This window comes from Leucopleurus acutus, assembly GCF_964270905.1.
Source record: "Leucopleurus acutus genome assembly, chromosome: 14".
In the NCBI taxonomy this organism is placed as follows: domain Eukaryota; kingdom Metazoa; phylum Chordata; class Mammalia; order Artiodactyla; family Delphinidae; genus Leucopleurus; species Leucopleurus acutus.
Window position 1 is genome coordinate 26,878,338 of NC_139156.1, and position 14,473 is coordinate 26,892,810.

At 39.3% G+C, this 14,473-nt stretch overlaps 1 protein-coding gene across 6 annotated transcripts in view; it reads right to left on the reverse strand.

Annotated features, from left to right (window-relative positions):
• Positions 1 to 462: 462 nt before the first annotated feature.
• Positions 463 to 14,473, reverse strand: part of BTRC (beta-transducin repeat containing E3 ubiquitin protein ligase) — a 181,567-nt gene continuing 167,556 nt past the window's right edge. For all 6 annotated transcript variants that reach the window (XM_082854906.1, XM_082854905.1, XM_082854904.1 and 3 more), the window contains 5 exons: positions 13,997 to 14,115; positions 12,679 to 12,789; positions 10,946 to 11,024; positions 4,750 to 4,942; positions 463 to 2,791 (listed from right to left, as the gene is read on the reverse strand). In XM_082854906.1, the coding sequence (XP_082711032.1) occupies positions 4,781 to 4,942; positions 10,946 to 11,024; positions 12,679 to 12,789; positions 13,997 to 14,115 (471 nt within the window). In that variant the 3' untranslated portion in view covers positions 463 to 2,791; positions 4,750 to 4,780. The remainder of the gene's footprint in view (positions 2,792 to 4,749; positions 4,943 to 10,945; positions 11,025 to 12,678; positions 12,790 to 13,996; positions 14,116 to 14,473) is intronic.

A 14,473-nucleotide genomic window follows, 5' to 3' on the forward strand; every position in this document is an offset into this window, starting at 1 on the left:
TAGTGATAATCGATTCCCACTGAAATCATGCAGAGATGGTAAGTGGCATTTACCTTCTCTGGAAACAAACTTCTACTTACCTGATTATTTCTTCTACAATGAACTGGTAAATGACCCCCAGGAGCTGAGAAATGTGACCGACAAGTTTTTCAGACCACTTAACTTCATTCCCATTTCCGTGAGCAGCAGAGGACAACCTGGAGAATATCCTCCATAGAGCTAATGGCTCCAGACTGCAGGGTTCACCCTTAATCTCATTTATGATGTACTGGACAAGCTCCCGTCAACATACCTTCAACTGAACCTAGATGAGAGAGCAAAACCCTGGGGACCAATGAATATCCCATGGTTCCACTTCCGAATAGCAGCATATAAGAGAAGGACTGGTAAAGTTATGGCTATTGGACAATATTTTGAAATAGCTCAAAATCCATGCCTCTTTAATGCCTGACCTGGGATGGCCCTCTGCCTCATCTATAGCAAAATCCTTAACCAATCAAAAAGCCATTAACAGTCAACACACACACACACACACACACACACACAAAGTCAAGACAATAGACAAGGAACCCTGATAGTGGCTAAATAGAAGACATACATCTAGCATGTGGGTATTTGGTAAGGAAATTATATTCAGAAAATACTGGGTTGGCCAAAAAGTTCCTTTGGGTTTTTCTGTAAGATGTGTGGAAAAATCCGAACGAACTTTTTGGCCAAACCAGAATTTCCCAAGCAATGACAATCATTTCACTGGGAAATGTTTTCTGACTATAACCTGGAACTAAAAGCTTAAAAGCACTCATAAAGCAGGAAAGGGAAAATGCATATGCACAATCTGCCTCTCAGTACGTAACAAGATTCAGTCTGGGCATATTTTGGGAAGAGGATTCCTTCTGGCAAAGCAGAGGAAAGAGTGAGGATGACTCCCCCCCACCCCGCCCCCAACTAAAGGTGGCCTGGCTTTGAGGTCGCCTGCAACAGGATCCCATTCTGAAGTTTTTACAGCAGCTGGTTAAAAGGGGCCTTTCTTTTACTCAACTGCTTTGATATAACGGAAACAATGGGCCTGTCTGCTCAGCTTCCAAGGGAAGACTTGGAGACTGCCCTGTGCCCATTGATGGGTGTGTCTGTGCCACACAATATGGCTGGTGAAGGCCCATTCCTGCCCAGGGAAACAAGCCGGGCACATACTGATAGTACTCCCTGTGCCCCCAGGCTGGGGGTCACACGTGCCCTGCACCTGAAGCCTCTATAGCTGATTTTGAAGTGGCCAGTAAGCCTTGGCTCTTCCTGAAGTCCATTTATTTATGTTGCTCACCAACTGCCAGAGGAATTTTATTGGGGAGAGTGGAGAGTAAAATAAGGCCAAGAGAAGGAAGAAAAGGAAAGAGAAGGCATTTCTGTGCCATTAATAAACCCTGTGTGCCAAACTTCACCCTGATTCTCTCTCTGGCAGTTTTGCCTTTTATAAATACCAGGTTTGGAAAAGCAGAAGGAAGGTTCTGCAGAGCAAGGTTGAGATGATTAGCTTGATTTTTGAGAGACAATATTTACTGGCTTAAATGAAAAAGACATCACCTTTTAGTCTTGACCACCTGGTAAGCTAGTCTGATCATGGTCTCGGCAAAGATACAGGCACACCTGGGTACTTGCAGGCCCTGATGAGGAAATCAGAGATGCGAACCATTATGCAGAATGGCTCTGGCCATTTCAACCCCTTCTGTAGGCTGAGCCTTAGCAGTGATTTAAGATGAAGTACGCTTTTTATTACACATCTAATCGTTAATGAGAGGAAATGCAATCAGCAACTCCTTTCCACACTCTACATGGAATCGAGGAGACTGCTGAGTCCAGAAAAGATGTGGCCATTGAAGGAGCCCAGGAAATTTCTGCCCCTCCCCCCTTTTGTTTTGGGTGCGTGGGTGGGTGTTACAAGGAGAAGAGAGAAGAGGTGCAAATACGACGACAGTACCATGTCTGAGAATCCATCGTCGCCACATAGGGTCACTTGCAGCAAAAGCCTGGGTTTGAAATTTTGACTGAAGGGTACTTAACTCTTCTAAGTATTGCATTTTCTCATTTGCCTCATGATAACTGAGGATACTTTCTTCATACTCTTTCTTCTCAGGTGGAGCAGATAAACATGTTGAAGGGGAGTGGGAGAAGGGCCAAGAGGGACAGAAACAGAGAAAGAGATGGAAGGAAAGAGGCCCAGATCTTCCAGGGTGTACATTCTTGTTTTCTTTCTTTCTTGCCCCAGAGGCTACACAGACAGCTGTTTCCTCCTAAGCACAGTGGGGCTGGGCAGATCTTGCCAGGTGCTGGGTATTCTTGCAGTTTACAGGGAGACACTGGGTGCCGTCTGGCTTGAAGTTGTATCCCCTGTCCCTTAGAAGCGGCTCTCTCCCAGTAGGCTCCATAGGAAACTAGTTCTTCTGCTTAACGGCAAAGCAAGAGAGATTCTGGCAAAACACTAAATATATTTATGTCATCTCTGTCTGGAACCAAATGAGGAAAAAACAGGAGCAGGAGGAAAGAAGGAGGGGAGGTGGGGTTTAAAAGTTCCAATCATTCACAAAAGATAGAAGACATCTTCTGATAGCAGCACGGAAGCGGTCAGCTGTGCTGAGTAAACCATCCTGGGTCGACTGCAGACCAGCTGTGTCCCAACAGGAGTCTTAAAGCCCTGCTCCTCAGCTAGTCCGGGGAAAGCGGGTGGTAGTTTGATTGTTACTGTTGTTGCTCATCCTGGTATTGGCAGATACGTTAAACACCGCAACTTTAATGAGTCCTGTGCGAAAACAGAGCACATAGTCATTAATCCCTTTTCCTATATTTCTCACTTTCTCTAAGAGGAAAAGAATATTAAACTAGCTGTCAATTGGGGGAAAGGCTCAGGGGTCCTTCCTAATGCCCGCTTTCTGTCCATGCCATGCAGGAGCTTCTGTCAAAGGCTACATGGCCTGTTTGGGGACTCGGCAGGGCTCACTGACATGGTCAGGGCTGTAGTGCTCATGCAGAGTGACTCTGATATCTAGAGATTAAGAATGACTATGGTGGGTGTAGCATCAAGCTTTCAGCTGCTCCCTATAATGGTAGAGCGGGTGAGGACAGCTCTGAGGCTCCAGCCCTTAGCAGCCATGAACGCAATGTGCCACTAACAAAAGTGGGGGAGTGAGGTGAGGCCATCTGGTTGCTTGGCTGGAGGGGACTGGCAGTGTAGATGAGGGGAGAGCCTGATTGTTAGATGTGTGCTCTAGAAGTGCTCCTAGTACCTTCAAGGACAGGTGTGTAGGTGGTGTCTGGAAATGTGGCCTGGAGATTAGGCAGAGGTTGGGACTACAGATACAAATTAGAGATGAGAGCTGAAGCCTCGGGAAGAGATAAGGCAGCCAAAGCAGGGAACTCAGATAAGGAAGAAAAGCCCGAGACAGACTCTTAGTGGATGTCTATGTTTTAGGGGTGAGAGAAAGAAGGAGACATAAATAATCAGAGAGCCAGGAAGAATATTAAAAATGACAAAATGCCATCAAAATCTAAGGAGGAGAAAATTTTGGCAAAAGGAGGGGGTAGGTACATGACGACTACAATATTAATTCTAATTAATGGCTTTTTAGTGAGGGCCTGTTATGTGCTAGACACTGTGCTAAGCACTAAGAATTTTACATATAACATTTCAAGGGGATCCTCACAACAGCTCTGTGTGGTAGGTATTGCAACTCTCATTTTACTAATAAGGAAACTAAGGCTCTGGGAAGTTATTTGCCCAAGGGCATGCAGCTAGGATTCTCACCTAGGCCTGTCTGTGTGCCTTGGTTGAGGAAGCAGTGCATCCTCTGTGAGAGAAGTGAGCACTGAAGCGAGCCCAGCAGGGCATGAAACACCCTGGTCAGAAGAACCACTATAGAAAGATGTGCAGAAAAGTGTACTAAATGTGTACTTCTGGCACAAGAACGGAGGCAAGTATGGGAAACAAGAAATCACAATAATGGCAATCCTCCCCAGTAGCTAGTACAGTTTTCCCAAACCAGTGATTACCTATATTTGAACTGGTTAGGGCACCAAGTATGACCTAAATATACCATGGCTATAGATTAAGATGAATGTTAGGATCTTTTCCTGCCCCAGAGACAGGATGGAGACTTGAGTGGGAGATTATATGGAGTTCTCACCAACTCCAGAGCTACTTCCAAGGTCAAAAAATAGTTCTTTTCTTTTTTGGAGGCAGTAGGGAATGCGGATAAGGATAAAAGAAAAGCTACCTTTTACAATCAAATGATACTGACAAGGCAGAGCTGTGAGAAGGCAGCCCGATATTTCACCAAGAAATTTTTCCTTTCACACATTAGATTATCTACTTGGGTTAAAGGGTCTCCATTAAAGGTGCTAGTTTAATCTGGGAATTACAAAGCCATAGGCTTTGGGGTCAATACTCTTAGTTTTGAAACTGATTCAAATCTCATTTTATTTTCTTAAAAATCCTACTAGATTACTGAGGCAGGAATATTAGTTCTACTACACAAGGATCATCTAGATCTAGTTCAAGAATCATCTAAGAACTGAGGCTGGCTACCTCAACCAAAGGCAGTGTCCAATGTGCAGCCCCCAGCCCTGTCTCATGGTGTCAGCTCCTGCTTTACAGGACTTGGAGATATAAAGGGCATGAGAAGCCTCCATGAACTCACAATACCTTACAGCCAATGTTCCATTTCCTACCCACAGTGCTATGTACACAATTCTTTTTCATACCTGGGCAAGTCTGAGGTCAGTGTATGATTATTTATCTGGAGATATAAGTGTATGTTCGAGAAGGGGAGCGGGGGGGTTCAGCTTGGGCAGCTGGATCATTTAGGAAGTCCCAGATGAGGATTGTGTCATCATGTGAACTACTGACAATCTGGAATTCATCAAACTGGAGTCGGAAAACTCTTCCAGAATGCTCCTAAAGAAGCAGAAACAAAACTTTTGAACTACTCGAAATCAAAAGGACACAAATTCAGCAACTTGTCAAAAGGAGTCTATGGAAAGGCTATGCTGATAGTTTTCTCTACCATTTAGCTGTTTCAAGAATACAGAGAAAAACCTTAACTTGGATTAAAGGCAGGATGGAAAAGTCAAATATTGGGTAGTTGATTTCATATACAATCAAAGTAATATTTGCTAGAGCTGATACATGTCAAATAGTACACTAGTTTCTCATTACTAACTCTCCTAGACTCAGGCTGAATGAGAACATTCCTCAGTACCTCCCTGGGTTTATCCTCTTCCCTGTATTTCTAGGATTCTTTTACAATCAGAGGCCAAGGACCGATGAGCAATAATAACTAGTGTGCTGGTATATAGTTATCAATTAACTCTCCCCAATTTGTAAAAGCATTTGCACATTTTATGGTCTAAAAATTTCTATCCTGGCTAATTTCAAGCTACCCATCTGAGTTCAACCAGCTTGCAAAATTCATGAACGTCTAACAATTGGCTCTCATAAGCAGGTATAAGCCTGTTTCACTTAGAATAATGTCCTCAAGTTTCATCCATGTTGTAGCATGTGACAGTATTTCCTTTCTATGGCTGAATAATATTCTATTCTATTCCATTCTCTCTCTCTCTCTCTCTCTCTCTGTGTATGTATGTGTGTGTGTGTATATATATATATATATATATATATATATATTCACACAAACACACCACATTTTGTGTATACATTCATCTATCAATGGATACTTGGGTTGCTTCAATCTCTTGGCTATTATGAGTAATACTGCTATGAACATGAGTATGCAAAGATCTCTTTGAGATTCTGCTTTTAATTTTTTTGGATATATACCCAGAAGTGGGAGTGCTGGATCACACAGTAATTCTATCATTAATTTTCTGAGGAGCCACCATACTGTTTTCCATAGAGACTGCACTATTTTATATTCTTTACAAGATGTAAATTAGCTCATCAGATAGATGAGCATCTGTGTTCATAAGACATACTGGTCTGTAGTTTTCTTTTCTTGTTATATCTTTGTTTGGTTTCAGTATTAGGGTAATGCCGGCCTCACAGAATTAGGTAGCAAGTATTCACTCTGCTTCTATCTTCTGGAGGAAATTATAGAGAATTGGTATAACTTCTTCCCTCAACATTTAATAGAATTCACCAGTGAACCCATCTGGGCTTGGTGCTTTCTGTTTTGGAAGGTTATTAATTATTTATTAAATTTCTTTAATAGGTATAGGTCTGTTCAGAATGTCTATTTCTTCCTAAGTTGTAGAAGATTGTATCTTTCAAGGGATTGGTCCATTTCATCTGGGTTATCAATTCTGGGGGCATAGAGTTGTTCACAGTATTCCTTTATTAGAATTCTTTTAATGTCCATGGGATCTGTAGTGATGCAAAGTTTAATATCAAAAATCAATGTAATACAGCAATTAACAGAATAAAGGTGAAAACCATATGGTCACCTCAACGGATGCAGATAAAAGCATTTAACAAAAACCAACATCCAGGGCTTCCCCGGTGGCACAGTGGTTGAGAGTCCGCCTGCCGATGCAGGGGTTGCGGGTTCGTGCCCTGGTCCGGGAAGATCCCACATGCCGCGGAGCGGCTGGGCCCATGAGCCATGGCCTCTGAGCCTGCGTGTCTGGAGCCTGTGTTCCGCAACGAGAGAGGCCACAACAGTGAGAGGCCCACATACCGCAAAAAAAAAAACAACAAAAAAAACCCAACATCCATTCCTAATAAAAGCTCTCAGCAATCTGGGAACTGAAGGGAACCTCCTAATCCCCTGATAATGTATCTATGAAAAACCTATAGCTAACATATATCTATATAAAAGTATATATAAAATGGTAAAAAGACCAAATGCCTTTTCCCAAAGATAAGGACATCCACTCTTACCATTTCTTTTGAGCACTGTACTGATGGTCAGTACAATAAAACAAAAAAGAAAAATGGAAGGTACACAGATTGGAAAAGAAGGTATTTGTACATATTTGCAGTGAACAATCCAGAAATCAAAAATTTTAAATACCATTTATAATAGCATTAAAAATAACAAATACTTAAGGATAAATATGACAAAAGATGTATAAGACCTTTACGTTGAAAGCTATAAAACATTGCTGAGAAATTTTAAAAGACCTAAATAAATGGTCTTTATTTAGAAGAAAATTTAATATTGTTAAGAAGTCAATTCTTGCCAAATCGATCTAGATTCAACATGATCCCAATGAAAATCTCAGCAGACTTTTTGTTGTTGAAATTGGCAGATTCTAAAATTCACATGAAAATTCAAAGAATCCAAAATACTTTGAAAAAGAACACAGTTGAATGACTTAACGCTACTTGACTTAAAGGGTTATTAAAAAGCTGCAGTAACCAAGATAGTATAATATTGGCATCAAGATAGACAAAAACAGCAATGGAACTGAGTAGGTCCGTAAGTAGACCCACACATATATGGTCAATTTGTTTTTGACAAAGCTGCTATTAAGAAGAAAAAGGGGAAACAAATCTCCAAAGCCATTAATGGTATCTTCTCTATGTCAGGCAGTTGTTCTACAGCAATAAATAAAACATAAAAATCTAAAAAAAAAAAAAAAAAAAGACAACGACGAAGACGAAAAAGGAGAGTCTTCTGAATAAATGGAGGTGGAACAATCAGATATCCATATGAACTTTGATCCATACCTTGTACCATCCGCAAAAACTAACTCAAAATGAATCACTGACTAAAATGTAAAACCTCAAAGTATAAAACTTCTCGAAGAAAATAGAGGGGAAAATCTTTGTGACTTTGGATTAGGCAAATAAATTTTTTTTTTAAGATATAATAGCTAATAACATAATCCCTAACAGAAAAATTGACACACTGGACTTAATCAAAATTAATTTCTGCTTTTCAAAAGATACTTTAAAGGGAATAAAAAAACAAACCATGGACTGGAAAAAAAATATTTGCAAATCACATACCTAACAAAGGACTTGTATGCTGAATATGCAAAAGAATCTTAAAACTCAATAATCAGAAAGCCACTCAATTTTTAAAATGGGCAAAACATTCAAACACTTCAGCAAAGTAGATATATGGATGGCATATAAACATATGAAAAGATGCTCAACACTGGGGCTTCCCTGGTGGTGCAGTGGTTAAGAATCTGCCTGCCAATGTAGGGGACACAGGTTCAATCCCTGGTCTGGAAAGATCCCACATGGCGTGGAGCAACTAAGCCTGTGTACCAACTAAGCCCGTGTACCGCAATTACTGAGCCTGTGCTCTAGAGCCTGTGAGCCACAACTACTGAGCCTGTGTGCCACAACGACTGAAGCCCGCGCGCCTAGAGCCCGTGCCCTCCGACAAGAGAAGCCACCTCAATGAGAAGCCTGCACATGGCAACGAAGAGTAGCCCCCACTTGCTGCAACCAGAGAAAGCCTGCACGTAGCAATGAAAACCCAATGCAGCCAAACATAAATAAATTTTTTTTAAAAGTCCCCCTTTAAAAAAAAAAAAAAAGATGCTCAACATTATTAACATTAGGGATATAAAATTAAGATCACAATGCAGTACAATGACACACTTATTAGAAGGATTCAAAAAAGACTGTACTAAGTATTGGTGAGGATATGGAGTAACTGGAACTCTCATGCACAGTTGTACTACCATGTTAAACTGTACAATGCTTTGGAAAACAGTTTGGCAGTTGCTAAAAATATTAATAATATACTTACCATGTGACCTAGCCATTCTGTTTCTAGGATTTATCCCGGAGAAATGAAAATATATGTTCATACAAAGACTTGTACATAAATGTTTATAGAAACTTTATTTGTAATAGGCCCAAACTGGAAATAACCTAAATTTTCATCAATTAGCAAATGGATAAATAAATTTTGGTATAACCATACAATGGGATACTCCTCAGCAATTTTCAAAAAGGAAAATTGCTCTATATGAACAACATGGGTGAATCTCAAAATAATTATGCTTTGTGAAATGAAACAGGCAAAAAAGAGTACATACTGTTATGATTACATTTATAAAACACTAGAAAATGTAAACTAATCAATACTGACAGAAAGAAGATCCGTGGCTGCCTGGGGATAGGAGCAAGGAAAAGTGGGGTGGGATGGGAAGGAGGGATTACTATGTAATAGGGGGCATAAGGATATGTTCATTATTTGGCTGAAGTGATGTTTTCACTGTTTTGTACATACGTCAAAATTTAGCAAGTTGTATACTTAAATATGCTCATGTTATTGTATGTCTATTATACCACAATAAATGTTTTTAAAAACTTAGTAAGACAACTCAATAAATAAATGAGGATGAGATGTGAAGACACTTCAAAAGAAGCACATGAAAAGATGTTCTATACCATTAGCTATCACAGAAATGTAAATTAAAACTACAACCACTACCCACCTACTCAAATGGCTGTAATGTTTTTAAAAACTGACAACACCAAGTCCTGTCAAGGATGTGGAAAAATTGGACATTCACACATTGTTTAGTGGAAATGTAAAATGGTTTGCATTTGCAAACTCCCAAAATGCTACTTTGGGAAACAGGTTGGTAGTTTCTTTTAAATTTAAATATATATTCAGAAATCATACTCCTAGGTATTTACCCAAGAGAAATGAAAGAAAAAAATGTATATACAAAAGCCTGTATGGGAATGTTTTCAGTATCACCAAAGACTGAAAACATTCCACATGTCCTTCAACTGGTGAATGAATAAAGAAATTAGTTCATCCATACAATGGAATACCACTCAGCAATAAAAAGGAACAAAGTATTAACACATGCAACAATGTGGATGAATCTCAAAAGAAGTGAAAAAAGCCAAATGCAAAAAGCTACATAAATATGATTTAATTTATATGACACTCATAGCAAAACTATAGGGACAGTTGCTAGGGATTGAGGAGAGGGGATTAATATGAAGGGGTATCATTTTTGGGGTGATGGAAATGTTCTATATCTTGACTGTGGTGTTTACACAATTGCAAAATTCATAGAAGTACACTAAAAAAGGGACAAATTTTGCTGTATGTAAATTATACTTCAAAAGTCAAATGAATTAAAGTACACACTTTAAAAAACCATGTGTGAAACATGCAGGTAAAGCAGGTCTGGTGCTATAAGAATGAGCTTTAAATCCAACAAGGGAGACAAAGAAATGCATCTCCCTCTTCTCCAAAGCAGAGGCTGCCTAAATGTTGAGAGTAGGATTCAGAACACTGGGCTTCAAATGCTTGCTCTCATCTTTTCCCTGAATTGTGCAAAAGATTTGTCCTCCCTGGTGCCCCACCTAATCTTTTTCTAGTGGAAGCAGCTTTCAAACCTTAAGCCATTTTCTGATCTGGGCCTTTGGCTAACACCACGATAAAGAACTTGGTGCTTTTGAGGTGACATTCTTCCTTCTATGTCACTTCTTTGCCCAAATATCAAGATGTTTGGGCAAGGGGGTATATTAGTATAAAAGAGACGAGATTTAAATTGCTGCAGGCGGCATGCCTTAAACAGGAAGCGTAACTCAGGGGCTGACCAGGGGGTTCACACAGACTCCCCTGGCACTTTTTGCAGGCACAGGTGTGCAGGTCCTCAGATTCTGGACAGGTTCCAATTGAGTAATTATGTTCTCTCTCCCTAAGTACCCCCTACTGTTTCTGGCAGATAGAGAATTCTTATTCACTTCCTGTACTAAACTGTGTGTAGAGCTGCCGTGCAGCTGTTGAACAGCTGCCACATTCTTCTCCATATACAGTCTCTAAAGCACTTTTGGATGAAAGGCAGCTATATAAACATATTTTATTGTCATGTATTGGTTGCCTTTCCACTTAGTAGTAGGCTTTGTGAAGTTCTACCTATCAAATCCAGCTCTGTATTCCACAGCACATCAATGTTAATTTTTTTCCCTTCCTGCTCCCCAAACCCCTCTAAACAATAAGGCTCTTACCACAAGGGTCCGTAGACAGAGAGTTCCTGCAGGAGCACGGGGGTCCAAAGCAGCTACAAGATCCCACACCTTAATTTTTCTAAAGATCAAAAAGGGGACAAAAATCTTAGTTAAAAGCAAAATTAAGGGAACACAGGAAGAACAGTAAAAAGTCACGGCAATAAATATGTACGACGAAGATAGTTTATAAGTGCAGCTCACAGAAATATACAAAAACTTTTTTGTTTTGGAGACTCAGTCCTTGCATTCATTCTTAAAAGTGGAAAATGTACGTGATTAACCTAAAAACGAGAAACAGGTTAGCTTTAACCAAACTGAAGAGAGTGAATGGTAAAGTTACACCATACTTTGGGCCAAAAGGAGTTCTTATATTGATACATTAGAACTCTTAATGATAGAAGAGATCACTTAGACCTAGAAACCTATAACTCTAAGGCATCGTCTTTCTGGTCAATTCTAAGAATGGCTCACGTCACACATATCAGAGGACTGGGGTCCATTTAAGAGCTCTGGAGTTGATATAAGCAAATCCTCATATTTTGATTTAAATAAGAAAAGTATAGCCCTTCTATAAATCAAGTATAGGTCATGTCTCCTCAAGGTAAGTATTAACAACAGAAAAAACCCAAGAAAAGGGGGTATAGATCAAAACCAGGGCAATGAGAAAATACAACCTTGGACTTATCTGGAACATGTCATCATACCCTGAACAATTTCCCAAGGGTAGAACAGTGATGGCTGACTCAAAGCAGAGGAAGTGGGTCTCTTAACACTTACTGCTGCTGCTTGAGTTGTCTTAATATATCAGTATAGCCAGCTCATAAACTAAGATAATGTTGTAAGTTAGTTTCTGATATTTACAAAAGCTGCCAGGGACCTCCTTGGTGGTCCAGTGATTAAGACTCTGTACTCCCAAGGCAGGGGGCCTGGGTTCGATCCCTGGTTAGGGAACTAGATCCCACATGCCACAACTAAAAAGATCCCACGTGCTGCAACTAAGACCCGGCGGAGCTAAATAAATAAATATAAAAATAAAATAAAATAAAATAAAAAGCTGCCAATATTTGAACTGTGACCTTCTACTTCCCCAAATCAGGCACCTTGATGAGGAGAAATGATAGAGAGCACTTCATAAGTGAATACACTTTTGTAAGAATTTACTATGTGCTTATTAGCATTGCTGGACATGGGATCTATCCACAACATGAATGGACTCTATGACCATTCGAAATCAGACTAAAGGAAAGTAAAGATTACTTAACTCATTGTGACTGAAATGCTAGAAGTGAGGACAAGAGGGCTGTACTTTTAGGAATCACTAAGAGGGATAAAAATTCAAGACTGTACCATACTAAGCGCCACCCCACCCTCAAGATATTGCCCTCCAACGTTTCAGCTTTATTAATAAGTCACTATTTTATATTCATATCCTGATATAGTGGGTTTACCCAGTTCTTTGCTTTATACGGCAAAATGGATAAATATATAACCAAAAAGCCAAAATATTAATATAATTCATGAGCAAACAAGTACAATTAAATGATTGGGAAGCATATTTTAGAAAAGAGTAAACAAAGGAGAGGTGAATATATGGATTAGACACAAGAAATATTGTATCAGATTTTTTCTGTGATATCTATAATCTTTTAGAGACAAGGAAAGGTTATATTTAACATTCTAAGGCAGGAGGGATTAACAGGTAGATTTTTAAAAAACGCTGTTAGCAAACTCACCCATCATAGGCTCCACTGACTATCCTCTTGTTATCGAATCGAATACAGCGCACCAATTCCTCATGGCCTTCTAACACTCGTAAGCATGCACCACATTCTATGTCCCATAATCTAAAAGAGAAAATTGAGTCAAGTGAATTTTCAGGTATTCTTTTCTAAGCTTGGAATGTTATAATAACATACTTCATACGTCTTTTAAAATATCCAAAAAATAAAATCAATCAACACTCATACACAAATGTATTACTTTCAGTGTAATTTATTTCTTTTCTGCCGTATAAGCAGAAAAATGTACGATTTAAGTTCAAATATGCAGTATATAGTTTCAAAGCACCAACCTTCATATAATTCTGTTATCAGGGTCACCAAGGAATATAAAAGATGAATTCAATGTACACAGTTGCCTATGAAGGAAATGACCAAGCCAAGAAAAATAATGTTTCCTAAAATCACAATTACTAAGAATGAGACGCAGTATCAGTGACATCCTGCCCTCACAAAGTATGTCCACCTTTGTCACTGAGGACACTCTCTGCTGTCACCCCACTGTCCAGGACAGTTTTTCTCATATAATGGAAATGCAAAGTAAGTTCTCAAAAACTTTTATATACTAATTTAAATTATGTATGCTTTCTGACCAATCCAAAGGATTTCTAGGAATGATAATTTCCTTAGATATAACAATATCTATCTGTTGTTTTTTCAATAGCCTTTTCATTCCTTAGTACTTCTTTGAAGGAGGGGGAGAGGGTTGATAAATCTTCCAAATTCTATTCATATGAGTGTCATTCATCTTCATGAAGGATAAATACCAAAAAGTACTTCAATTTGTGGATTCTTCATAATTTTTTCATAATTTCAAAGACTGGTAACTCCCTGGCTAATTATGTAATGCTAAGAAAACAAAATGCACAATTTCTAGCAGGGAAACAAATCTCTTTTCTTTTTTTAGAACAGTGGCAAAGAGAAAAGGCCTTTAGCTATTTATTAGCACTTTTCAACTGCAGACAGGAGAAATTTAAAGAGAAGGGCCTTCAGCCTCCATTTTTATCTCTCTTGCTCACTTCCTCTTTCAAGCAGTTATTTTTAAATAGGTCTATATGGTGATAAAACTATTACAGGAAGGAAACACATCAACAAAAGGCTTTGCTATGCTGCCTCTCTGCTTGGGGCAAACTTTTGATCTGTAAGAAGCTACAGAAACTGAAAAATGTTTTATTATAAACTTAACACAGTTGAAAATCGGTTTGATCTGTGCACAAACAATGAATGGCAGGATAACAGTGATCCCTTCTGGGCAAGGGCACCTGCTGCTCACCTGATAGTGTTGTCAGATGAGCCACTCACGACCAGCCTGTCTCTGTACTGCAAACAGGCAATTCCGCGTTTGTGTCCATTTAAGGTCCTTACAAATTCACAAGTACTTGTATTCCATACCTGAAATAAAAATAGCATTTGGCAGTTGATCTGGTGCTTTTACTAGTAAAATCTATGGCAACTGGAGTTTTTGGGAAGCAGAAAATAGGACTGAACTAATAGGGGGAATTCAACTTTTCAAACCAATCCAAATCAAACCAAAAAATGACAAGTTTAATTCATAGTAATATACGGCTAATTTGTAGCTGGCTGCTATCACATGAGAATCCTCAAACTGATGTACTCTTATGGGGTTAGTCTGGTCTTGCAGACAAATTTTCTTGAACCTAAATTTACCCCTGCCCTTTTCATACTCACCATTATTTATAGGAATAAAAACCTAATTCAAATTGTCACACAACCTATCTCACTCATTACC